The 27,433-nt window shown below is 45.1% G+C and overlaps 1 protein-coding gene across 1 annotated transcript; it reads left to right on the top strand.

Annotated features, from left to right (window-relative positions):
- The first annotated feature begins 1,010 nt into the window (after window positions 1-1,010).
- Window positions 1,011-26,539, top strand: LOC309381616 (solute carrier family 22 member 17-like). Its single transcript, XM_081932804.1, has 10 exons — window positions 1,011-1,305; window positions 3,436-3,783; window positions 7,186-7,289; window positions 9,146-9,300; window positions 12,403-12,568; window positions 15,889-16,022; window positions 18,601-18,706; window positions 20,195-20,418; window positions 23,005-23,116; window positions 24,029-26,539. The coding sequence occupies exons 2-10, from the start codon at window positions 3,445-3,447 to the stop codon at window positions 24,342-24,344; spliced, it is 1,656 nt and encodes a 551-aa protein (XP_081788930.1). The 5' UTR covers window positions 1,011-1,305; window positions 3,436-3,444; the 3' UTR covers window positions 24,345-26,539.
- The last annotated feature ends 894 nt before the right edge of the window (window positions 26,540-27,433 follow it).

Here is a 27,433-nt window from a genome sequence, read left to right on the forward strand (position 1 = left end):
AAATAAGCACTATCAATGATTTGGATGATCTGGAGTAGCAATAAAGCTACAGAGGCTAACCCCCCTTGACAGCTGGCTTCTGATGTATTTGAAGTAGTTTTACAGTACGTTTTAAAGTGATTAGAAAGACGCTCTCCGAACGTCACCCAACAGTACATGGACTAGAACAGAATAAGAATAGAATAGAATAAGAATACAATTAGAATAAGAATAGTATCAGAATAAATAGAATTAGAACAGAATGAGAATAGAATGAAAAATAGAATACAATAGACAATAGAATAATAGAATATAGAATATAATAGAAAATATGGAATTAGAATAGAATACACAACAGTACATGGAATAGAACAGAATAAGAATAGTATCAGAATAAATAGAATTAGAATAGAATATAGAGAATAGAATGCAGAATAGAATACAATAGAACATAGAGAATAGAATATATAGTATAGAATGAAATAGAAAATATGGAATTAGAATAGAATACACAATAATACATAGAATAGTACAGAATAAGAATACGATTAGAATAAGAACAGAATAGAATTAGAATAGGAATAAATAAAATATAGAGAATAGAATGCAGAATAGAATACAATATACAATAGAAAATAGAATAGAATAATAGAATATACAATATAGAATAGAATAGAAAATATGGAATTAGAATAGAATACACAACAGTACAGGGAATAGAACAGAATAAGAATAGTATCAGAATAAATAGAATTAGAATAGAAACAAAACAAAAAGAGATTTTAAATTTCCGCCTTCGGATACCATTGGCCAAGACTGGTTGCCCGGCTCTTCCGAACTACATCTCCCGGCATGCCCTCCTGAAGACCGACCAACCCCCCCCCTAAAAAAAATAATAAACCCCATTGCGGAAGGGCGCTGCGCCCGATCCCAGAGCCTTCCCTTCCCCCTCCCCCCCGGGCGCGCAGAAGCTTAGGATCGCCCGTGGGGGCTCGAACCTGGGGCTCGTCCTCCGCCCCCGCCTTCCCTTGGGAGGGGATGATGATGATGACGCCCCCTCCCCAAGTCCGAAGTCCTAAGCCCCTTGCTTGGCCGAATTGCTATTGCGTGCTACTCTCATTTGCAGCGGGCGCCAGGTTGCAGACCCGGGCTGGCTAAAGCGAGCCCAGGAGGCCGCTGCGTCGAGCCGGGGGCGGCGGCTCCGGGGGGAGGAAGAGGCGGCCTTGGGGCGGGGACTGCCGGCTTCCTCGGCCTGGAATTCCCGGGCGGTGGCGGCTAGGATTCGGGGAGTCTTGCGGCCGTCGGTGGGCGCCCGCTTGGCGTTGGGTGAGTTGAGCATCTCCAGGCTGGGTTCTCACGCCCCCCCCCCGGCTTTTCCTCGCTTCTTTTGCCCCCCCCTCTCCCCACTTAGTCCCCCCCCCCCAAATTATCTGCATCCTTCGCTGCTTTGTCTCTTCCCCCTGCTCCATGCTTTCTTCTTCAGCCTGGCTACTACAAAGCCCATCTTTCTTCCCTTAGCCCCCTCTCTCTCCTCCCCCCCTTGCCAGCTTTTGGATGGATGGCGTTGCAAAAGGCCTGGCGTTCCCTCGGAGGGATTGCAAAGCCTAGCATCCCCAGCCAGCTTTCCCCCAGTTCCAAGGCCTGGCATTCTCCCCCGCCCCCATGGATTGCAATACCTAGAATCCCCAGCCAGCATTCCCCAGATAATAATAATAATAATAATAATAATTAATAATTTAATTTGTTAGCCGCTCCCTCTCCACAAGGGACTCGGGGCGGCGTACAATAAAAACATACATAAATACATATAAGCATACACATACATATACATACACGGACACAGACACGGAGGAGGTAACAATTACATATATCACAATAATAATAATAAAATTAACCATTAAAAATACCCCATAATAAAATTACAAATTTAAAAGGACTGTCAGGAGGAAAGGATAAACTACGGTTGAGCCAGGCCAGATAATTGAAAAAGGTGGGTCTTGAGCTAGGGCCTAGCATTCCCCCCCACACATGGATTACAAAACCTAGCATCCCCAGCCAGCTTCCCCAGATGTAATGCCCAGTGTCAACCTGGATGGATTGCAAAACCTAGCATCCCCAGCCATTATTCCCCAGATGCAAGGCCTAGTGTCCCCCCCCATGGATTGCAAAACCTAGCATCCCCAGCCAGCTTCCCCAGATGTAATGCCCAGCGTCACCTAGATGGATTGCAAAACCTAGAATCCCCAGCCAGCCCCGTGTGTGGATGCCAGGGTGGTCTCCTGCCTTTCGAGGGAGGGACGATGGTTTGGGGCCAAATGGTTGTCAGAACGACCTGACCTGTTAAATTCCTGACACTCAGGAATCTGGTGATACTGCCCTGAGGTTGGGACCCCTTGAACCAAGGGAAATGGCACCCCCATGCTGCTGATTGTGGGAATTGCAAGGCAACCTACTTGTCTGGACTCCCATAATCTGCTTTCTCTCCCCATATGCTAAAAATCTGCAATTTGCGGCTCTGGAGCCCCTTGTGGCTCTTTTATCCCTCTGCTGCGGCTCCCTGTCGCTGGTCAGCTGTACAATTGATAGGGCTTTCGGATAGGACAGGTAGAGGAAAAAGGATGCCGCACTAGGAGGAGACTCTATGGTGGGGGAACTGGACTTCTGGTTGGCTCCAGAATTGGGGGGCGGGGCAGGGGGCAGCTTCCGTTTAGGACCTTTGTGGCTCTTTGAATGTTTTAAGGTTGCCGACCCCTGCCCTAAGCCAAGATTCTTGGTTTATTTTAACCCGAGTTAGTATTTCTGTAAAGCGGGACAGGTAGTCCTCGACTTACGACCGCAATGGAGCCCCTAATTTATGTTGCTAAGCGAGACCGAGATTTGCCCCGTTTGATGACTTGTCGTATTTGTGAAGTGAATCCCTGCCGCTGCTAAATGAGTCATACGGTGGTTAAGTGAATCCGGATTCCCTGGGTCGCAAAAGGGGATCACGCGACCCCGGGGACTCTGCGACCGTCGTAAATATGAGCCGCTTGTCAAGCATCCAAGCTTAAATCACGTAGCCATGGGAATGCTGCAACGGTCATAAGACACTTTTTTTCAATGCCGTTGTAACTTTGAATGGTCACTGAATGAACCGTTGTAAGTTAAGGACTATCTGTATTGGGCGTAGGGGTAGATCACCTCATCTGAGGATTGCTGGATCCAAAAAACGAGGCAAGACTGTTTAGAGAGGCAGCCGTTCATTTAAAGCAGCGCTGGCCCCTTTAAGACAGATGGACTTCAACTCCCAGAACTCCTACTGGCTGGGGAATTCTGGGAGTTGAAGTCCCCCCGTCTTAAAGGGGCCACAGTTCACAAATCGCTCATTTCAACCCGTCTTCTTTTCCCCTCTCGATTTTCTCTCTTGTACTTCTTCCTTATTGCCTTATTCATTCCATTCCTCCCCCCCTTCTGCAGACGCTTCCCATGGACACCAGCCCCCCGATCCAAGATCCCGGGGGTCCTCGAAGGGATTTTACCACCTCGGCTTCGGAGGCGGGCCCTCCCTCCTTTGAATGGCTGCTGGGGCGCCTGGGGGCCCGGGGCCAACGTCGGCAGCGCCTTCTACTGGCCCTCAGCTGTCTTCCCTGCGTCCTCGTGGGTTTGGCTTTGGGTTCAGACGTCCTGTTCGCTCTCACGCCTCTGCGTCGTTGCGGGGACTCCAACGGCACCAAGCTGCCCGATAATGCCACCTGTCATGGCCCCCATGGTCAAAGTGGGGACTCTGGGGGACTCCCCATCCTCACCAGCAACCCAGTGACAGAGGTGAGTATCTTCACCACTTCGTTTTCCTGAATCTGGACATCTGAATGGAGCTGAGTGTTTACTGGCCAGATGCCTTTCCTGTCACCAGTGCTGAGTTTTGCTCCGCAGTATATTCTCATTGTGATGATTTATGCAAAAGACTTCAAAAATGCAACCTAGGAAATAGAGAAGAGGCAGCCTTGCCCCAGAGCTGCACAATGGGTGGAGAAAGAGAAGGAAGAACCTTCGGGCTGTAAAAGAGATGGTGGGAGATTGAAATAGGTAGTCCTCGACTTACAACTGTTCGTTTTGGCGACAGAAATTACAACGGCACTGTAAAAAAGGGATTTAAGAGTGTTTTTCACACTTACGACCATTGTAGCCTTCCCAAGGTCACATGATCAAAATAGAGACGCTGGGCAACTGACTCATATTTATGACGGTCGCAGTGTCCCGGGGTCACGTGATCCCCTTTTGCGACCTACTGATTCACTTAACAACCAAGTTACTAACTTAAGAATCACAGTGATTCGCTTAACAACTGTGGCAAGGAAGGTCGTAAAATGAGACAAAACTCAACGGCCTCGCTTATCAGTAGAAATGTGGCGCTCAATCGTGGTCGTAAGTCAAGGACTACCTGAAAAGAGTCCTGTCGGTGACAGAAGTGACTTAACAACCAGTCTTCGTACTTACGACGGTGGCAGCATCCCCACCGTCCCGTGATCTTGCTTAGCGACGGATTTTTTTTCTCAGCTGAATTGTGGTCGTACGTTGAGGACTACTGGAACTTTCATGGTTGCTGTTCACGTAGCTTTAGGATAAAAGTAGAATTCGGTTAACGTAGCCTTACGCTAAAGTAGAATCGCGGCTTTACGTGGCATTATTAAGTGTACGTTAATCAAAGCGAATAAAAGATTCGTCGTCTATTTTCCTTTTAAGTGTTTTAGGCGGTTCTTGAGTCGCAGAGATTGGAGGCCGCCAAGGAAAAATCAAAGACTAAACACGTCAAAATGTCAAAAAGGAGAATGTTAAACGTGTTATCTGCAGATGGTGCAACTGGAAACGTGTTAAAACACAGATTAGGGATTGTTTGTGTTAGTCAAAGCTGCTTCTGGGCCGAACAATGGAGAAACGGGGCGTTGTTTTCCTCCACAAACAAAAGAAGAAAGGGACACCAATTCCGAAATGTGATCAGCAAGAGGTTTTCCGTTGGTTTTATTCAAGACCGTGAAGCCCATTTAGGAAACGTGGCGTGGCTTTGATCTTTGGAAAGAGAAATTTTATTGAATGCTTCTAGTTTTTTAAGTATTGCGCTAGCAGAGCTGGCAGCCGATTCGGAGAGTGAGGAGGGTTGGGGAAGAACCTGGGCCAGTCCTGGAGTCTGGGGAAGGCTCGGAGGAGGGATCTGCGTCGGAGGCAGAGAGGGGGCCAGAGCCGTCCGACAGTTATCAGCTGCCTTCAGAGTCGGACATCAGTGAGGCAGAAGAGCAGCTGGAGCCTGTTCCCAATATGCGCAGAGCTGCCAGGAGAAGGGAACAGTTAAGAACAGCGGTCGGTGAATGGCCCTTCCCAGAGGAAATAAAAGAGGAGCGACAGGGGAGTGGAGTTTGCAGGAGGCCATCAGTTCGTTTAATTAGTGTGAAGATTTGTTCGTGGCTCTCAGAGATTCCTTGCCGAGTATTTTCTTGTACATTGTTGCCTTTGGAAGCTTATCAGCCTGGCAACTGTCCAAGGACTGAGAAGGTTGGTGTTTGAAATTCACCCTTGAAAGACTGTTTGCTGGGACTTAACTAAAGATCTGAAATGTTGATTTCTGAATGTGGCAAAAGAAAGATAGGACGCAAAATGGAACGCTTCATGATTTCGGACAGTGTTCGGACCTAGGCTTCCTGAGGCAGTAAAAAGCACACGCTTCCTTCCAAGACCTCTCTTTTTATTTCAACGGCTGTGAATGATGTTCATTCAGACCCCGTAATGAGCCACAAATAGTTTGTCAAGAGTCCGACAGAAGTCTGCCACAGTCTTTCGGGAGAAGGCTGATAAGCACCCACCTTTCTCTCCCTTGAAACGCTGCCAAAGGCCTAACTGGCAGTTAGCTTTGCAAGCCACACGGAGCACAGAGTCTAAACGGAGCTACAAACTTTAAACCGACCACAATGAACAAAGTTGCTTCCTGCAAAGGCTCATGTGCCTTTGCTCCTTCTTTATGTCCTATGGGAGGGGGCCAATCATCTCCAAGCCTTACTCCCGAGTTGCCCCTTTTGTCGTGACTGTTCTTGCCTTCTGGCAACTCTGCGCATGCATGCACTGGGAACAGGCTCCCCCTGTTCCTCTGCCTCGCTGATGTCCGACGCAGAGCCCTCGTCCGAGCCTTCCCCAGACTCCAGGACTCGCCCATGCCCCTCCCCAATCTCCTCACTGCTGCCAGCTCCGCAGGCCACCGGCAGACCACCGCAGATGGTTCTTGGCATACGACCACCCACGGAGCCCCAAATTTGCTAAGGGAGACAGTGGCTCGGTGAGTTTTGCTCCATCTTATGACCTTTCTCGCCGTTGTCGTTAAGTGAATCGCTGCAGTGGTTATGTTAGCCGCTCGGTTGTTAAGTGAATCTGCTTTCCTGCCTCCTCCCTTGACTTGGCTCATCCAAAGGTCGCGGAAGGGGAATCATGTGACCCCAGGGACTCTGCGACCGTCGTAACTATGTGTCGGTTGCCAAGTCTCTGAATTTGGATCACGCGACTGGGGCAGGTGCGACAAGGACCGTAAGCGTGAAAAAGGGTCATAAGTCACCTTTTTCACAGCTGTTGTGACTTTGAACGGACACTAAGTGAACCGTTGTAAGATGAGGACTACGGTAGTTCGATGCTAAGCCAGGAGTGTGAGTTGGCGGTGTGCTGCAGCTGTCAAAAAAGCCAATGTAATGTACCGTATTTTTCGGAGTATGAGACGCACCAGAGTATAAGGCGCACCAAGGTTTTGAAGAGGCAAATTAAAAAAAAAGTAGGTAGGTAGGTAGAGGGATAGAGAGGGAGAGAAAGAGAGAGAAATACGGTAGGTAGGTAGGGAGAGAGAGAGAGTAGATAGGTAGGTATCCGATTTAAATTACGCATTTGTTCCTTCGAAGGTGTGAATGAAGGAATTAAATATATATATATATATATATATATATATATATATATATATATATATATATATATATATATATATGTATGTATGTATTTATCAGTACAATTACAACATATATATATATATATATATATATGTATGTATGTATTTATCAGTACAATTACAACATATATATATATATATATATATATATATATATATATATATATATATATATATATATATATATATATATATATATATATATATATATATATATGCACATTTTAAAAATCTTTTTTTTTCTTTGTCCGCAGTGGTCCCTGGATCATTCTGGCAGCTGGGTGATCCCTCTGGAGCAGATCTGTTTCCTCCTGGGCTTCGCAGCAGGAGCCGTTTTCCTGGGTCACCTGGTGGACAGGTAAATGGGAAGGTTCGGACGGGAGTTTTTGGTTTGTCAGTTAAATGGTGTTGCTATTTATGGTTTTCATATGGTTTTTTTATTGGTTAATTATTTTTACAGATTGCTAGTCACTTAGGGGGCCCCTCCAGATGAGTGGCATATACAAGGAAGGAAGGAGAGAGAGAGAGAGAGGGGGGAAGTAAGGACAGAAGGAAGGAAGAAAAGAGAAAAAAGGAAGGAAAGAAAGAGAAAAGGAATGAAGGAAAATGGAAGGAAAGAAAGAGAAAAGGAAGGGAAGACAGGAAAGAAAGAGTAAAGTAAGAAAGAAAAAGGAAGGAAGGAAGAGAAAAAAGGAAGGGAAGGAAGGAAAGAGAAAAGGAAGGAAGATGGAAGGAAAGAAAGAAAAGTAAGAAATAAAAAGGAAGGAAGGAAGGAAGGAAGAGAAAAAAGGAAGGGAAGGAAAGAAAGAGAAAAGGAAGGGAAGACAGGAAGAAAGAGAAAAGTAAGAAAGAAAAAGGAAGGAAGGAAGAGAAAAAAGGGAAGGAAGGAAAGAGAAAAGGAAGGAAGATGGAAGGAAAGAAAAGGAAGGGAAGAAAGGAAAGAAAGAAAAGTAAGAAATAAAAAGGAAGGAAGGAAGAGAAAAAAGAAAGGGAAGGAAAGAAAGAGAAAAGGAAGGAAGATGGAAGGAAAGAAAGAAAAGTAAGAAATAAAAAGGAAGGAAGGAAGGAAGAGAAAAAAGGAAGGGAAGGAAGGAAAGAGAAAAGGAAGGAAGATGGAAGGAAGGGAAGAGAAAAGGAAGGGAAGAAAGGAAAGAAAGAAAAGTAAGAAATAAAAAGGAAGGAAGGAAGGAAGAGAAAAAAGGAAGGGAAGGAAGGAAAGAGAAAAGGAAGGAAAGAAAGAAGAGGAAGAAATAAAAAGGAAGAAAGAAAGAGAAAAAAGGAAGGGAAGGAAGGAAAGAGAAAGAAGGAAGGAAGGAAAGAGAAAAGGAAGGAAAGGAAAGAAAAGAAAGGAAGAAGAAGGAAGGAAGGAAGAAAAAGCGAGGGAGAAAGGGAAGAGAAAAGTAAGAAAAAAAGAAAGCAGAGGAAGGAAGGAAAGAAAAAGAAAGAAAAAGAAAAACTCAAGTATAGGTAGTCCACCATTTTCAGCAGTTTGTTTAGTGGCCATTTAGAGTTACAGCGGCACCGAAGAATGTGACTTACAACCGTTTTTCGCACTCAATGACTGTACCAGCATCCCCATGGCCACATGATCGAAATTCAGACAACTGACTCGTATTTATGACGGTCGCATCAACCAGGGGTCACCTGATCCCATTTTGCGACCTTCTACGAAGCAGAGTCAAAGGGGAACCGGGATTCGCTTAACAGCCGTGTCGCTAACTTCGCCACTGCAATGGTTCGCTTAACGACGGCGGCAAGAAACATCGTAATATGGGGCAAGGTTCACCTTGACAAACGTCTCGCTTCGCGATGGGAAACGTTCGGCTCAGTGGTGGGTCGTAGGTCGAGGACTCAGAAACATTTGTTTAACGATTCTTCGGCGCTGGCAAAAGGGACTTCCCACCAGTCTTCACACTTACGACCGTTGCAGGTCACGCGATTGTGACCTTCCCAGCCGGCGTCTGACAAACTCTCGTTTGGGGATGACAGAGTCGCTTAAGCGACCGTCTTACTGGCTTAACAACTGCCGGGATTCACTTAAGAACGACGGCAAGATAGGTCGCAAAACCTACGTACCGACACCGCTCGGATCAACAATGCGGAAAAGCGGGCAAAATCCGGCACAGCTCACTTAACAACCGCCTCTGCCGTCCCGATGAGGGTCATACGTCGAGGATTGCCCTGTAATCTCTCGATTTCCTTTGCTTTTCGCAGTATAGGGCGACGGAGTACTTTGCTCCTGGCGCTGACTCTCGGCTGCCCCGTGGGTCTCCTGGCAGCCTTCGCCGCCTCTCCCTCCGTCTTCATACTGGGCCGGTGCCTGTGGGGCACAATGCTAGGTGCCATGCAACTCGCTCTCTACGTTACCCGTAAGTACCACGCCGGGGCTTCCGTGCATCGCCCCACCAAATTGGGATTTCTTTGGACGGCTGGATGAGACCCACAATCCTGGCTTAGGAACCGAAGCGCTGGCTGTGAATTATGTTTTTAAAATATGGCAAGGCCTGAAGCCTAACGTATTTCTTTCGACGCCCTAAATTTTTGCCGGTTTTTTGAATGAGTTTTAAAATAATAGTCCCAAAAGGAGGAAGGAATAAAATGCAATTAGGACGGGGAAGACATATATAAAAGTATAACGGAGTCGGAAGGGTCTTTGGAGGTCTTCTAGTCCAACCCCCGTGCCCAGGGAGGAAACCCTATATCATTTCAGACAATTGGCTGTCCAATCGCTTCTTTAAAAATTTCCAGTGTTGGAGTACCCAAAACTTCTAGTGGCAAGTTGTTCCACTGGTTAATTCTTCTAACTGTTAGAAAATTCCCCATTAGTTCTAGCTTGCTTCTCTCCTGGATTAGTTTCCACCCATTGCTTCTTGTCTTACCCTCTGGTGCTTTGGAGAATAAGTTGACCCCCTCTTCTTTGTGGCAACCGCTGAGATATTGGAAGACTGGTATTATGTCATCCCTAGTCCATCTTTTCATTAAACTAGACATACCCAGTTCCTGCAATTGCTCTTTATATGTTATAACCTCCAGTTGTTCTGACCCTTCCTTAACAGAAGCAAGAAACATACAAAAGGAGTCCTTCAAGGAGTTAACTGCAGTACAGACCTTATCAGTTCCTTGCGATAATTGCAAGGGCAGCTCCCAGGCTGGCAAGTAGTCTTTGTGGCACGAAACCCCATGAGCAAAATCTTCAGAAATACGAACTGTTGTCTCCTACGACCACCACTCCCCTTTCCTTCTATTTATTCCCCAGCCAGGGAGGGGCCGTTCAGCGTCCACCTGTGCTTTGCTTCCCCAGTCGACTCCTTGTCCTCCCTTGTTCTCCTCTCCTAACTGCTCTGTGCATATGCACATCCGGAGCAGGCCCCAGCCGTTCTTCCTCCTCACTCAGCCTCCAAAGGCAGCTGCCTTTCTGGGAAATGTCGGACCTCTTCTCCAGAGACCCTGAAGGTAGGACAAGAAGCAACAGATGGAAAGCCACCAAGGAGAGAAGCAAGCTGGAATGAAGGAGAAACTTCCTAACAGGGAGGACAATTAACCTGTGGAACAGCTTGCCACCCAAAATCGTGGGCGCTCCATCACTGGAAGGTTTGTAGAAGAGATTGGACTATTTGTCCCGCGTGATATAGGGGTCTCCGGCCTGAGCAGGGGGTTGGACTAGAAGACCTCCAAGGTCCCTTCCAACTCTTGTTAGTTTGGTTTGTCCAATCTTGAAACCAGGAATACGTCGGGCCTTCAAATGCAGCTATTCCAAAATTAATTCAAATTAGCTATTTGTCTGAAACGGTATAGGGTTTCCTGCCTAGGCGGGGTTGGACTAGAAGACCTCCAAGGTCCCTTCCAACTCTACTATTGTATTGTATTATTGTAATTCCAAAATGCTTGAAACATGGATTGTTTACGCACCGTAAATTGTGGGAGATTTGAGAAATGCTTCATCAGACGTGGATTACAAATCCCATCATCTTCTGCCCTTATCCTTAAACTTGGAGAAGCACTTAGCTGCTTGTTCCCTTTTTTTAAAATTTGCTAATTTTGCTGTGCTGTGTGGGTTGTTGTTGTTGGTTTTTTTTTTTTTGCTTGCTTAATTAATATAATTATGTTAATTTTCATTCCTTTTCATTAAGGCGGATAATATTACATGCCCTTCGGTGCCTTGAAAAATAGCTGAAATTAAATAACAGACAAAATGGGACTGGGGTGGAGGGGGAAGGTAGTCTTCCACTTAGGACCATAATGGAGGCCAGAATTATCGTTGTAAGTCATGCCGGTCGTTAAATGAGTCCTCACGTGACCGAGATGATTTAATACCCTTTTTTGGCAGTGCTTGTTAAACATGGCTGTTAAGTGAACATTACAGTTAAGTGAGCCCATTGTCCATAAATGTTTTCCGGAAAAATGACCAGGGAATTCTGAGAGTGGAAGTCCACCCATCTTAAAATTGCCAACTTTAGAGAATGCCGCGGTAAACTTCCAGCTATGGTTTGGATTACAGGTCGTCCTCGACTTACAACGGTTCCATTTAGCGACCGTTCAAAGTTACAGCGGGCCCTGAAAAAAAAACTTTGGACCATTGCAGCATCCCCGTGATTTTGGACTCACGTTTATGACGGTTGCAACGTCCCAGAGTGAAATGTTTTGCAACCTTAAATTAATAGAGAACCAGATTCACTTAACGGCCAAGTTGCTAACTTCGCCACTGCAGTGGTTCGCTTAACAAATGTGGCAGGAAAAGTCGTAAAATGGGCCAAAGCTGACTTTTTAAGTTTCCTACTTCGGATAGAGTAGAATAGGGTAGAGTAGAATAGAATATTGGATAGGATAGAATATGGAAAGAATAGAATAGAATAGAATTAAATAGAATAGAATAAAATATAGAATGGAATAGCAATAAAGCCTACAAACGTGAAATTAGGCACATATGTTCCTCTTGGCTTCTAGGTGCTTTATTATTATTAACACACTGATGCTAAGGAGTTAGACGTTCTACTCCCCCTCCCCACCTGAAAAGAATTCTGTTCCAACTGCCACTTGGGCGTGGCCAGCGCGAGACTCATCCGGCCTGCGGGCTGGTAGTTTAGACATTCTACTCCCCCTCCCCATCTGAAAAAAGCTCTGAGGCTAAGGAGTTAGAATGAGGGAGAGAAGGGGATAAAGATAGGAGAGGCCTCTGTGGGGCAAGCCTGAGGGAGAGAAGGGGATAGGAGAGGATCAATGGGACCAGCCTGAGGGAGAGAAAGAGGAGAGGAGAGGCTTCTGTGGGACCGTAACTACTCATTAATTTTCAAGCTGTAAGTATTGGTTTATCGAGCCCGATCAATAGTTTCGTAGTGGAGCACGGGTATCCAGCTAGTAATACATAAAATATAAATGCATTTTGTGCTCCATTCTGGTCGTAAGGTGAGGACTTGAGCCTCTATTCTGCCTCTTGAGTTACAACGCCCTGCCTGCCTTCTCTCCTTCCCTAGGTTTGGAGTTGTGTTGTCCTTCGCAACGGCTGCCGGTAGCCATGGCAGGAGACCTTGTCCAGGTGGGAGGTCACTTCCTTCTCCTGGGTCTGGCGTGGGTCTGCGGCAGTTGGCGTGTTCTACAAGGGGTCATCTCAACCGGAATGGGGGTTTGCCTGCTGTATGGGTAAGTTGACTTACCTTTCTCCACACTGGGTCAAGCAACGTTGAGGAAGGGATGCCAGAACCATTAAAAGGAGAGAAATGGCCACTCGGCCCCAGGAAAGAGCAACGGGTGAGAAGGAAAGTCAATATCAAACCATCTTGATGCTGTTCCCTACCAGAGACTGGGAATCCGAAGACAAGAAAAAAAAATATTTGGAGGAATATACATACATGGTTAGAGAAAATGATAAAACAACGTAAAGATTTCAAATATTTTTGTTAGGTATATTACGAGAAAAATATGACAAAAGGGAATATATATTCCATAGTACGTGTCTTGACCGCATCAATAATTCTATTTGGACAGCACTTGAAAAATAAGGAAACTTTTGCAGATGACAAAAATACTAGATTGCGTGGAAATGGATACGTTAATGTTAAAGATAAAAGATAAAGAAGATACCGAATATTTTTCAACATGGGAAAGGTTAGATAATAGAAGCAAAAATTAGAAGTTGAAAGATTATTATTATGTATAAGTAAATAATATTATTTCACTATTATCTCTCTATATAAAAGGCAAATACCACTCACTCATCAAGAAATCTCCAGAACTATAAAGCCTACGAAGTTGAAATTTGACACGTATGTTCCTCTTGGCTTCTTAGGTGCTTGCTAAGAAAGGATTTTTCAAAATGCCATCAGATCATCAGTAGTTCTTATACAGTACAATATATTATATTAACACACGTTGATGCTAAGGAGTTAAGATGTTCTACTTCCTCTCCCCACCTGAAAGGAACTCTGTACTAACTGCCAGTTGCCTCACATTAACACGCTCTGATGTTAAGGAGTTAGATATTCTACTCCCCCTCCCCACCTGAAAGGAACTCTGTTCCAACTGCCAGTTGCCTCATATTAACACACTCTGATGCTAAGGAATTAGACATTCTACTCCCCCTCCCCACCTGAAAGGAACTCTGTTCCAACTGCCATTTACCTTACATTAACACACACTGATGCTAAGGAGTTAGACATTCTACTCCCCCTCCCCACCTGAAAGGAATTCTGTTCCAACTGCTAGTTGCCTTATATTAACACGCTCTCGTGTTGCCCCCTTCACTAGACCGGGCGTGGGCATGGCCAGTGCGTGACTCATCCAGCCTGCAGGCTGAAAGTTTAGACATTCTACTCCCTCTCCCCACCTGAAAAGAACTCTGTTCCAACTGCCCGTTACCTTATATTAAGACACTCTGATGCTAAGGAGCTTACACATTGTACATTAATTTTCAAGCTTTAAGTATCAAGCCCGATCACACAGTTTCGTAGCGTAGCACGGGTATCCGGCTAGTCCCTTATAAAACCAAGGAGATGCGCTGATCTTTCTGCATTTCAGGAATGCGAGGCAAAAATTGCATAAATCTGCATAAATCGTAGACCTCGGGTTACTTCCTGCCCTCCTGCCGCCTTCCAGAGGACAATTGGCTTAGTGAGAAGACAAATGGACGTGTTTAAATTCAGCCATTGCCATGGAAATGTTTTAAATAAGGCTTCCCACGGGGCTGCTGGGAGCTGAGCAAGATACACAAGGCTCTATTCCTTGTGTTTCCAGTTTTGTCTTGAATTGTGACGTTCGTCGGAAGGCCCGTTTTGGCCACACGTTAGAGAGGAGTTTGGGAGAAATTTCTCAGCCCTTCCAAGTAGGCCATAGTGGGAACGAGCACCCAAGGTCTCTCAAATGCTGCTTTATTGTTAATATAGAACCACAGAATCTTGAAATCTTGGCAAGGCAGTTCCTCATTCCAGGTTTAATCCTTGTTTGTTTGTTCATCTTCGCTGGATGAGGCTTGTTTCTCCCTATTTATTAGCAGAATTGTTTGTTTGCAAGATGAGCTCCCTTCCTGTTTTGGCTTTTTATTTTTATTGAACATGAATTACAAAACCTTCCTTCCTCCCTCCCTCCTCCCTTCCTTTCCTCCTTCCTTCCCCTCCTCCATCCTTCCTTCCCTCCCTCCTTCCTCTCTCCCTTCCTCTTTAATTTCTTTTTTAAATCTTCTCCTTTTTTCTCTCTTTCTTTCTTTCTCCCTCCCTCCCTACTTAATATTTCCTTTTTAAAATTCTCTCCCTTCCCTCCTCTCACTCTCCCTCTCCCTTTAATTTTTCTTTTTTAAATTCCCTCCTTCCTTCCTTCTCTCCCTCCCTCCCTCTTTAATTTTCTTTTTTAAATCCTCTTCTTCCTTTCTTCCTCCCTCCCTCCTTACTTAATATTTCCTTTTTAAAATTCTCTCTCTCCCTTCCTTCCCTCTCCCTCCCTCTTTAATTTTTCTTTTTTAAATCCTCTCCTTCTTTCCTTCCTTTCTCCCTCCCTCCCTACTTAATATTTCCTTTTTAAAATTCTCTCTCTCCTTTTCTTCCCTCTCCCTCCCTCTTTAATTTTTCTTTTTTAAATCCCCTTCTTCCTTTCTTCCTTTCTTCCTCCCTCCCTCCTTACTTAATATTTCCTTTTTAAAATTCTCTCTCTCCCTTCCTTCCTTCCCTCTCCCTCCCTCTTTAATTTTTCTTTTTTAAATCCTCTCCTTCTTTCCTTCCTTTCTCCCTCCCTCCCTACTTAATATTTCCTTTTTAAAATTCTCTCTCTCCCTCCCTTCCCTCTCCTTCCCTCTTTCATTTTTCTTTTTTAAATCCTCTCCTTCCTTCCTTTCTTCCTCCCTCCCTCCTTACTTAATATTTCCTTTTTAAAATTCCCTCTCCCTTCCTTCCCTCTCCCTCCCTCTTTAATTTTTCTTTTTTAAATTCCGTCCTTCCTTTCTTTCTTTCTTCCTCCCTCTCTCCCTACTTAATATTTCCTTTAAAATTCTCTCCCTCCTTCCCTTCCCTCTCCCTCCCTCTTTAATTTTTCTTTTTAAAATTTCCTCCTTCCTTCCTTTCTTCCTCCCTCCCTCCTTACTTAATATTTCCTTTTTAAAATTCCCTCTCCCTTCCTTCCCTCTCCCTCCCTCTTTAATTTTTCTTTTTTAAATTCCGTCCTTCCTTTCTTTCTTTCTTCCTCCCTCTCTCCCTACTTAATATTTCCTTTAAAATTCTCTCCCTCCTTCCCTTCCCTCTCCCTCCCTCTTTAATTTTTCTTTTTAAAATTTCTTCCTTTCTTCCTTCCTCCCTCCCTACTTAATATTTCCTTTTTAAAATACTTTTCCCTTCCTTCCTCTTCCACCCTTCTGCCTCCTTCCTCCCTCTTTATTTATTTTTTTAAATTCTCTCCTTCCTTCCTTCCTTCCTTCCTTCCTTCCTTCCTTCCTCCCTCATTAATTTTCCCTCTTTTTTTAATCCTCCCTTTCTCCCTAGCTGCCCAGGGTTGTATCCGGAATCTCCCCGTTGGCTCTTGGCCACCCGTCGTACAGCTCGGGCCAAGGACGTCTTGTTAGCCCTGTGCCAAGATGGCAACGCCCAGGAACCCGAGACCCGGGAGGCCCTGGATGGTGAGTATTGCAGCTTGCCAAAAAAAAAAAAAAAAACCCTGTCATTCCAGTTGGTTGACTGGGCATTGCAGCATTACCATAGCACAGTGTGTGAGTTGTAAACTGGGATCCTTTCGGCACAATTCTGAGATAAGTTAGCACTTTGTAATTGCATGTTTGTGAGTCAAGTTAGGACGTGAGAACTTCAACTCCCAGAAATCCCATGACTGCTTTTGGGGGTCTTTAAGACAGAGGACCCAGAGTCGACCTCCGTCGTGCAGGGCGACCCCTTGAGCAAAAGGGAGACTGTGATCTTCGATCCGGTCGAGGCGTGGCTGACCCTTCTTGTGGCATCTGCGGCACGCTGAAGCTTTGAAAGGGCAAGCGGTCCTGGCGTGGTTGCCTCCACTACCAAGGCAGCTCCCCGCGGTCTGGCGGAACGGCTGCTGCGCTTGGCGCCTAGGCACGGCCCCCAGCCGGTCCACCTGGTCCTCGTCCTCGAGATCGTCCGATGGCACGAGCTCGTCTATGAGGCAGGCTCGGTTGGGCTGAGGAGGTAGCTGGTTGTTGAACATCTCAGCCGTGGACTGGTCAGACAGCTCCGCGGCTCTGGCCTCTTCCACCGCCTGCTGCGGTGTGATCTCCGGTCGGGCCAACCAATGCCGCCTCAGGCGGAGGTTCCGGACCCCGCACACGAATTGCTCCACCGGCGAGTCGTCCAGGTCAGCGGACTCGCACGGGATCGCAGCCATCCTCAAGGATTGACGGAATGGGCTGACGGGCTCGGATTCCTTCTGTACGCGTTGGCGAAAGGCGTCACGGTGTGCGATCCTTGAGGGAGCTGGAGCGAAGTGATTTTTTAACTTGGCGTGTCCCAGGGGAGGGCATGAGCCGGCAGTGGCGCGGCGAGAGCCCTGGCAGAGTTGAACATGACCGGACCCGCAGCAGCTGAGGAAAAAATAGACCTTGCGGTCCGCGGGCAGGTCGTAGTTGCCGTTGGCGATTAAAAAACACTCGAAGCGTCCCATGAACCCGGCCCACGTTTCGCCTGGGGTTCCATAAGGAGCGACGGGAGGCATTGACGCCATGGTAGTGTCCGTGAATAGGACGAGGAGGCGAGAGCGAGAGGGGGGGGGAAACGTCGCCTTGTCGGCTGAGGGAACTGAGGGAGCTATTTATACAGAGTCGTCAAGCAGGGTAGCCAATAGAAACGTCCTGAGTAGCCCGCGCTCAGCCAAGCCGCGTCTTAGCCAATCAGGCGCTGCTTGGCTGTTGCTGGCTGTCAGGTCGTAAGTCGAGGATAAGAACACCCATGGCTGGTTTGGGGGCCTTTAGGACAGTGTCTTTCAGCCTCAGCTGCTTCAAGATGGTGGACTTCAACTCCCAGAATTCCCATGGCTGGTTTGGGGGCCTTTAGGAAGGGTTTTTCAGCCGTGGGCACTTGAAGATGGGTAGACTTCAACTCCCAGAATCCCCATGGCTGGGTTTGGGACCTTTAAGACAGTATTTTTTCAGTCTCTGCCATTTGAAGATGGGTGGACTTCAACTCCCAGAATCCCCATGGGTGGTTTGGGGGCCTTTAGGACAGTGTTTTTCCGCCATGGCTGCTTCAAGATGGTGGACTTCAACTCCCAGAATCCCCATGGGTGGTTTGGGGGCCTTTAGGACAGTGTTTTTCCGCCACGGCTGCTTCAAGATGGTGGACTTCAACTCCCAGAATCCCCATGGGTGGTTTGGGGGCCTTTAAGACAGTGTTTTTTCAGTCTCTGCCATTTGAAGATGGGTGGACTTCAACTCCCAGAATACCCATGGGTGGTTTTGCGGGCCTTTAGGACAGTGTTTTTCCGCCATGGCTGCTTCAAGATGGTGGACTTCAACTCCCAGAATCCCCATGGGTAGTTTGGGGGCTTTTAGGACAGTGTTTTTTCAGTCTCTGCCATTTGAAGATGGGTGGACTTCAACCCCCAGAATCCCCATGGGTGGTTTGGGGGCCTTTAGGACAGTGTTTTTTCAGTCTCTGCCATTTGAAGATGGGTGGACTTCAACTCCCAGAATCCCCATGGGTGGTTTGGGGGCCTTTAGGACAGTGTTTTTCCGCCACGGCTGCTTCAAGATGGTGGACTTCAACTCCCAGAATCCCCATGGGTGGTTTGGGGGCCTTTAGGACAGTGTTTTTCCGCCATGGCTGCTTCAAGATGGTGGACTTCAACTCCCAGAATCCCCATGGGTGGTTTGGGGGCCTTTAGGACAGTGTTTTTCCACCTCGGCTGCTTCAAGATGGTGGACTTCATCTCCCAGAATTCCAATGGCTGGTTTTGGGACCTTTAAGACAGTGTTTTTTCAGTCTCTGCCATTTGAAGATGGGTGGACTTCAACTCCCAGAATCCCCATGGCTGGGTTTGAGGCCTTTAAGAGAGTGTTTAAGCATGGCTGGGGAATTCTGGGAATTGAAGTCCACTCATCTTTAAGCTGCTGAGATTGAGAAACACTGCTGTAGACATCAGCTCTCCTGGTGTGATAACATCTCCACTGATGGACCTCCGTTTTTCCTTCCTCCACTGTCTGATCCGGCCCCTCCCATCTCCCGCCAACCCTGCAGAGCTGGACAACGCTTGTCATCTGCCTGCAGCTGCCCAGATTTCACTCCGCACCCTCCTGTCCTGCAGGAACATCTGGAAAAACATTCTGATCCTTGGTTTTACCACGTACGTTGAACTTTGCATGCTACTAGACCCTATGGAGGCTTCGGGAATGGTGGGGTAGACTTGTGGGCGGCTGAGAGATGTAGAAATTCTTAGAACGGGGGGAAAAAACAGTGAAAATTGAAGTAAGGGGAACTTGGTAAAAGAGGCAAGGTGCTAGCGAACATTTTTTAGGTAAATAATTCATGCATAATGTGAGACTAGAACTCCCTGTTGCCTGGAGATTGGACCAAAGTCACCCAAGTTGTCTTTCATGCGTAAGGTAGGACTAGAACTCCCCGTCTCCTGGTGATTGGACCAAAGTCCCCCATGTTGTCTTTTGTGCATTATGTGGGACTAGAACTCCCTGTCTCCTGGTGATTGGCCAAAGGTTACCCAGTTGTCTTTCATGCTTAAGGTAGGACTAGAACTCCCCTTCTCCTGGTGATTGACCAAACGTTACCCAGTAGTTTTACATGCATAAGGCGGGACTAGAACTCCCTGTCTCCTGGTGATTGGGCCAAAGTCACCCATGTTATCTTTCATGCATAAGGCGGGACTAGAACTCCCTGTCTCCTGGTGATTGGGCCAAAGTCACCCATGTTATCTTTCATGCATAAGGCGGGACTAGAACTCCCTGTCTCCTGGTGATTGGGCCAAAGTCACCCATGTTATCTTTCATGCATAAGGCGGGACTAGAACTCCCTGTCTCCTGGTGATTGGGCCAAAGTCACCCATGTTATCTTTCATGCATAAGGCGGGACTAGAACTCCCTGTCTCCTGGTGATTGGACTAAAATCACCCAATTATCTTTAAGGTGGGACTAGAACTCCCTGTCTCCTGGTGATCGGACTAAAGTCACCCGTGTTCTCTTTCGTGCATAATGTGGGACTAGAACTCCCCGTCTCCTAGTGATTGGCCCAAGGTCACCCAGTTGTCTTTCATGCATAATGTGAGACTAGAACTCCCTGTCTCCTGGGGATTAGCCCAAAGTCACCCAGCCAACCTTCGTGCCTAAGGCAGGACTAGAACTCATGGTCTCCTGGTGATTGGACCAAAGCCACCCAGGTTGTCTTTCGTGCATAAGGCAGGACTAGAACTCCCTGTCTCCTGGTGATTGGCCAAAAGTTACCCAGTTGTCTTGCATGCATAAGGCAGGACTAGAACTCCCTGTCTCCTGGTGATTAGCCCAAAGTCACCCAGCCAGCATTCGTGCCTAAGTCAGGACTAGAACTCATGGTCTTCTGGTGATTGGCACAAAGTCAGCCAGCCATCTTTTATGTCTACGGCAGGATTTGAGCTCACAGTTCCTTGCTCTCTAGTCTGGTGCCTTAACCACTGGACCAAAGTGATTTTCTTATTTGTCTCTTGTGGGTCCTTTTAACGTCGGTGAGATTCTTCCTTCCATCCTAATTGCGTCGGGGGTATCCTGGTTTGTTCTCGTGCTTTTGAGACCCTGAACCTAAGCTTAAGCCAATTTTTGGTTTCTCCCTTCGGCTCGCTCTCCTTCAGATTCATAGCCCACGCGATCTCCCACTGCTACCAACAGGTCTGGGAGTCGCTGGAGGACCCACGCGCCAAGTTCTACTTCCCCTTCCTGTTGTCGGCTGGCAGCGCCGGTCTCGGGTGCCTCTTTCTGTGCCTCACCGTACACCGGTATGGACGTCGCGGGATTTTGCTCCTCACCACCACCCTGACCGGCATTTCCTCTCTGATCCTGCTGGGGCTGGGTGAATGTAAGTACCCCAGGCTCAATTTCTAAGGAAAATCTTCAGCCTAAGATGTAAAGCTAGAATAGAGTAGGGTAGGGTAGATAGGATATAAAGTAGAGTAGAGTAAAATAGAATAAAGTGGAATATAGAATAGAATAGAATACAATATAGTACAATACAATACAATAGAATCTAGAGTAAAGTAGAATCGAATCGAATCTAGAGTAAAGTAGAAAAGAATAGAATATAGAGTAGAGTAGAATAGAATAGAATAGAAAGTAGAATAGAATATAGAATAGAATAGAATATAGAGTAAAGTAGAATCGAATAGAATACAGAGTAAAATAGAATAGAATAGAATCTAGAGTAGAGTAGAATATAATAGAATGTAAAGTAGAATAGAATATAGAATGGAATAGAATAGAATACAATACAATACAATAGAGTAAAGTAGAATAGAATATAGAATGGAATAGAATAGAATACAATACAATACAATAGAGTAAAGTAGAATAGAATATAGAATGGAATAGAATACAATACAATACAATAGAGTAAAGTAGAATAGAATATAGAATGGAATAGAATACAATACAATACAATACAATAGAGTAATGTAGAATAGAATATAGAATGGAATAGAATAGAATACAATACAATACAATAGAGTAATGTAGAATAGAATAGAGTAAAGTAGAATCGAATCGAATCTAGAGTAAAGTAGAAAAGAATAGAATATAGAGTAGAGTAGAGTAGAGTAGAATAGAATAGAAAGTAGAATAGAATATAGAATGGAATAGAATAGAATACAATACAATACAATAGAGTAAAGTAGAATAGAATAGAGTAAAGTAGAATAGAATAGAATCTAGAGTAGAGTAGAATAATAGAATGTAAAGTAGAATAGAATATAGAATGGAATAGAATAGAATAGAATACAATACAATAGAATAAAGTAGAATAGAATAGAGTAAAGTAGAATAGAATAGAATCTAGAGTAGAGTAGAATAATAGAATGTAAAGTAGAATAGAATATAGAATGGAATAGAATAGAATAGAGTACAATACAATAGAGTAATGTAGAATAGAATAGAGTAAAGTAGAATAGAATAGAATCTAGAGTAGAGTAGAATAATAGAATGTAAAGTAGAATAGAATATAGAATGGAATAGAATAGAATACAATACAATACAATAGAGTAATGTAGAATAGAATAGAGTAAAGTAGAATAGAATAGAATCTAGAGTAGAGTAGAATAATAGAATGTAAAGTAGAATAGAATATAGAATAGAATACAATACAATAGAGTAAAGTAGAATAGAATATAGAATGGAATAGAATAGAATAGAATACAATAGAGTAATGTAGAATAGAATAGAGTAAAGTAGAATAGAATAGAATCTAGAGTAGAGTAGAATATAATAGAATGTAAAGTAGAATAGAATATAGAATAGAATACAATACAATAGAGTAAAGTAGAATAGAATATAGAATGGAATAGAATACAATACAATACAATACAATAGAGTAATGTAGAATAGAATAGAGTAGAATAGAATAGAATCTAGAGTAGAGTAGAATAATAGAATGTAAAGTAGAATAGAATATAGAATGGAATAGAATAGAATACAATACAATACAATAGAGTAATGTAGAATAGAATAGAATCTAGAGTAGAGTAGAATATAATAGAATGTAAAGTAGAATAGAATATAGAATAGAATACAATACAATAGAGTAAAGTAGAATAGAATATAGAATAGAGTAGAATACAATACAATAGAATATAGAGTAAAGTAGAATAGAATAGAATAGAATAGAATGTAGAATAGAATAGAGTAAAGTAGAATAGAATAGAATATAGAATATACAATACAGTACAATATAGAGTAAAGTAGAGTAGAATAGAATAGAGTGTAGAGTAGAGTAGAATATAGAATAGAATAGAATAGAATAGAATAGACATTAGAAGTCTTTAACCCCTTAGAATAAAGTAGAACAGAACAGAAGCGTTTGAAGGGACCTTAGAGGTCTTCTAGTCCAACCTGTGGACATGCTGGCTGAGGGATTCTGGGAATCAAGGTCCACGGGTGCTGAAGTTATCAAGGTTGAGAAATAAGTTATCAAGCGGGAGTAAGCTATAAATAGAATAAATGAGTTTATTGCAAGGATCGTTGTACAGAAAAGTGCTACCCCGTATTAATTATCTGTGGTTGTCAAGCCATAAATCTCGCCGTTCAGTTGTAGGGCAAATAAAAAGAGGCAATATGCCTTTCTCCTATTAAAAAAAATCAATTCCTAAAATCATCTTTCAATTTCAGGAGAAGAATTTAAAAAATAAAATCTATGTTAAAGCCTCCCTGGGAAATAGAAAAATTGGGAGGAATGATCCAAGAAAACGTTGAAATTGGCCATTTAACTTTATCAAACACCTTTTTTCTCTCTCTGATGAGATAGCTATAAATGGCTGTTGCGGGGTCATCCTGGTTTTGGGAATGTGCTGCTGTCCAGATGTTGGACTACAACTCCCAGCAGCCCCGGCCTGTTTGACTTCCCCTTCTCTCCCTTTTTTTGTCATTTTCACACCTTCCGTTTTGTCTTCCGTTGCAGATCTCAACAACGCAGCCCGAAGAACGTTTTCCATTCTCGGACTCTTCACTTCCCACGCAGCCGGCTCCCTCAGCATCTTCTTCGCTGCTGAAGTCATCCCCACCATAATCAGGTCAGGGGGAAAAGCCCCCCCTCCCAAGAGAATAGGGAGGGGTTCCCAGGGTAGAAAAATAGAGAGTTAATGCAGGGGTCCCCAACCTTTGGGCCACAGCCTGCTACCTGAGGGCTGAGGCCTATTCGCAAATGGGGCCACGGGAGTGGCAGGCATGCAACCCTACTCGCACAAGTCATGGGCACATGGACCCGCCACTCACAAATAAAGCTGTGTGCTCACACCTGCACTTCACCCAAAATCATTCCCTCTTGCCCTCCCTCCCCACCGCACTGGGCGGTCGCTGAGTTAAAGCACAGAAAAACAGCTTTCGGGGAAGTGAGGAGAAATCTCCAGTGTAAATTTACACCCTTCCATACCTTTTCATCCACCCATTTTGTCTTCAAGTGTCTAGTCCTCATGATTACAGCTTTTTCTTCTTCCTTTGTTTCCTTCTGCCTTCCTTCCTTTCATCCATCCATCCATCGATCCCCTTTCCTTTCTCCTTCCTAACTCTCTCCTTCCCTTATTATTTTTCTTTTTTTTCTCATTCCTTCCTACCTTCCTCCCATCCATTCATCCATCTTTTCCTTTCTTCTTCCATTCTGCCTTTCTCTGTAGTTGTTCTTTCCTTTTCTTTCTTTTTTCTTTCTTTCTTCCTTCCTTTTTTCCTGTCCCCTTCCTTCCTCTTTTCCTTTCTTCTTCCTCCCTTCCTATTTATCTCTTTTCCTTCTTTCCTTCGTCACTCCTTTCCTTCCTTCTTTCCTTTCCTCCCCCATCCTTTCCTTCCTTAATCCTTCTTCCTTCCTTCCTTCTTTCCTATCACTTGTCCTTTCTCTTCCCTCCCTCCTTCCTCTCTTCCTCCTTCCTGCATCCTTTCCTCCCTGCGGAAAACTTGAGGCTCCTGCTAATCTTAACAATTTTCATCCACAGAGGGAAGGGTCTCGGCATCACGCTGGCCCTGGCCTCTCTCGGAGGGCTGAGCGCCCCGCTGTTGCGGGTGCGAGAGCAGCACGGCTCCTTCCTGGAACACATCGTCTTGGCCTCCCTCAACATCCTGGCCCTGCTTTGCCTGCTCCTGCTGCCTGAGACCAAACGCAAACCCTTGCCCGAAAGTTTGCACGACGGAGAACTTTACCGGAGGCCTTCCCTGCTCCGGCGGGCCGGCGAGTCTGTGGCCCGGGACTCCCACAGTGTGACACGGCGAGATGATGTGCCCTTGCTCTCTACCCCAAATCCTGTCAGCTGATGTCACGGCGGGCTCGGTTTGAGCCTCGACGGGTGGGCTCATCCAGCGAACGCAAGAGCCGAATGGAAGCCAGGAGGAAGGGGGAAAAAATTCAGATTTGGGCTTTTTCTGCTTCTGGCGTTGCACGAAAGGAGTCACTTCATCTGCAAATGGAGTCATTTGCAGCAAAAAAGGAGTCACCAGCAGCAAAAACTCGTTTATTTAAACGGACAGACTTAAATTAGAAACTAGGAGTCATAGCTAGTTGCCCCAGAATTAGCTAGCGTAGCGTCTCTCAATTTTGGAAACTTAAAAGATGTGTGGACTTCAACTCTTTAACTACCTATTGCCTTTTTTAAAATTTGCATTGCAAACTTGAGGATGGTTGTGTGGGGTTTATTTTTTCCCCACTTCCTTAATAATTTAACATAATTACGTTAATTTTCATTCCTTTTCATTTGGACGGATAATATTATACACCCTTGGGTGTCCTGCGGCCTGCCTTGAAAAGAACAGAAATTAAATAACAGACAAAATAGAAAAGAAAATAGATAGTCCTAGATGTAGGACCATAATGGAAACCGGAATTATGGTCGTAAGTCATGCCGGTCATGAAATGGGTGACCAACTTAATTTTACGACTTTTTTTTTGGGCAGTGTTCGTTAAGCAAATCGCGATTGTTAAGTGGTTAAATGAACATCGCGATTGTGAAGCGAGCCAATTGTCCACCATTTTTGTTCCCGGAAAACGACCCGGGAAATTCTGGAGTTGAAGTCCCTACATTTTCAAGTGCTTCAGGTCAAGAAACGCTGAATTTGGAAGCAGCAAGGGAGACCTTTAATGTACTCACTATTCTTTTACTCCAGAGACGAACTGAAATCTTAAATTTAAGGCAAATTTCAGTCAAACGGGCAGACGATTCTCCGCGGACTATCGAGGAGAGAAAGAAAAATCTGAAAATTTGTTCCCCAGAAGAGAATTTTTAATACCCTTTCTGCTTTCGGCAATGGAAGGATTTGGGGGTGCTTACGAACTCAAGGATACGGGGTTAAGAGTTGTGTGTCGAAACACTTAGCTAGGAGGTCGAGCTAATCCTTCGGTTTTTAAAATCGGATTTTTTTTTTTAAAAAAAGTTCTTCGAGGGACAATTTGGGGGTTTGGTGGGAGGTAATTCTGTTTTTATTTCCGTTTTACCGATGTCGGACATGGAAATTAGGGCCGAGTCTACGGACTGACGTCCGAGAGAGGATTCGAGAGTTCGACCTATGCATTCATCTCGTTTTTAATAATTGTGTCTGTGACACACTTCTCGTTGCAAAGGGCTTGCGTTCGGGACATTGGACCAGAGGTAACCAAATCCCCCAAACGAAGACTTATTTCAAATCCTTCCCTCCCCGAAAGAAACCGATGGCTGGATCAGACGAGACGAGCAATGTTCTTCGTTGCACTTCTCGACGGACAGTGCGTTTTGGTCTGGGCTCCCAAAATGTCCAATTGTCGGCCGATAAATTCTTCATTGAAGCTCGCAGCGAAGAGAAACAGAAAAGAACGCTGTCTACGAAGACGACGGTTCCCCCAACCCCCAAATCTGGAATGTACCGATAGTTCTCGACTTACGACCACCATTGAGACCCAAATGTCTGCGGCTAAGGGAAAGTTCAGCGAGTTCGGGACCATTTTCTTGCCATGGTTGTTCAGTGAATCGCTGCGAGTCAATCGGTAACAGGGCAACACCGCGAGATACGGCAATGGTGGTAAAATATGAGTCAGGAAGCCTCTGAAGTTTAATCCCGGTGAGCGGGGAGATGCCACTGTAAAAAAATGTCGCTTTTAGTTGGACCTTCGGTTGCTAAACCCACTGTTGTAAATTGAGAACTTCCCGTATGTTCCATTTTTCTGATCGGTTGCAAATCATTTTGGGAGGGGCCTCAGAATGAATAGCGGGTTTTATTACCGATGAAGGAGGAGAGATGATGGCTGAAGTAACGGCGTAGCGTCGTACCCAGGAGAAGGACCACTCAGGCCGATGCACACGTGTGTGCAAGCACTACCACTTTTTGCTCCCGTGGGAGTTAAACATGCAACCCTCCCACCCCCATCCCCCAAGCCCCTTGTAGACTCAAAAAATTTTGGACTGCTTTGTAATCATGAAGGGAAATAAAACACTGACTGTTAATAAGTTAAATAAAAGGAAATATATAATCCATTCGGAAAACCCTGGCTAAGCTTTAAAGTTTCTGTTAAAGGCGTGCCAGAGAAGAACATACCGTATTATACTACTAGCCGATAACTCCTTATAGGAGGTAAGTGTCTGGACCAAACGTCATTTCTAATGTTGAGTTTTCCCCCTTACCAGAGGTAGCCCTCTTGTAGAGTACTGTGAAGCCGTTACCATGACAACGCCACTGCGCTGTACAATAGAAGCCATTTTACGGCTGTACAGTAGAAGCCACGTTAAGGTATGACAGGCTGTATCTTAACACACACCGAGGGGTTCTAGGGTTCCCTTACACCCCCACCCCCAGTATTTTTCTCCAGAGAGTAAGTCGCCTGTGTACCACGTTTGGTTGAAATTGCTTGAGGTGTTCCAGAGTTATGGTAGAACGAACATACATACAGCCGTTTTTTTATATATAGAGATTGCATCGGTTTGATTGCCACAATATTAAAAAAAAGATGATGTTGGAACTTTGGAAAGAGCCACAAAGAAGATGGGGACAACCTACCGTATTTTTCGGAGTATAAGACGCACCTTTTTTCCTCAAAAAAGAGGCTGAAACTCTGGGTGCGTCTTATACATCGAATACAGCATTTTTTTCCCTCCCTTCACCAAAATGGCCGTGCATGGCCTTATGGAGGCTTTCAGAGAGCTCCTGGGGGCTGGGGAGGGCAGGAGTGAAAAATGGGCCTCCCCCCTCCCAGCAGCACTCTATAAGCCTCCATAAGGCTATGCCTGCAATTTTTTTGACAAAAAACGAACCCGTTTTTGCAAACAATTGGGTGTTTTTTGCTCGTTCCCCCCCCCCCCAGGTGCACTCTGCAAGGCCCCCACCCCAGGCTATTCATGCCTCTTTTTTGGGGAAAAAATGGGCCAGTTTTCATGAAAAAC

The sequence above is a fragment of the Natrix helvetica genome (assembly GCF_964273705.1).
Source record: "Natrix helvetica genome assembly, chromosome: Z".
Taxonomy (NCBI): domain Eukaryota; kingdom Metazoa; phylum Chordata; class Lepidosauria; order Squamata; family Natricidae; genus Natrix; species Natrix helvetica.

What these genes read in the sequence shown, in the direction of transcription:
- LOC309381616 (XM_081932804.1), top strand. Translation starts at nt 3,445, where the DNA reads ATGGACACCAGCCCCCCGATCCAAGATCCCGGGGGTCCTCGAAGGGAT. An exon ending in ACTCGCTCTCTACGTTACCC is followed by an intron (nt 9,301 to 12,402) that starts GTAAGTACCACG and finishes CTCCTTCCCTAG; the next exon opens with GTTTGGAGTTGTGTTGTCCT. An exon ending in CTGATCCTTGGTTTTACCAC is followed by an intron (nt 18,707 to 20,194) that starts GTACGTTGAACT and finishes GCTCTCCTTCAG; the next exon opens with ATTCATAGCCCACGCGATCT.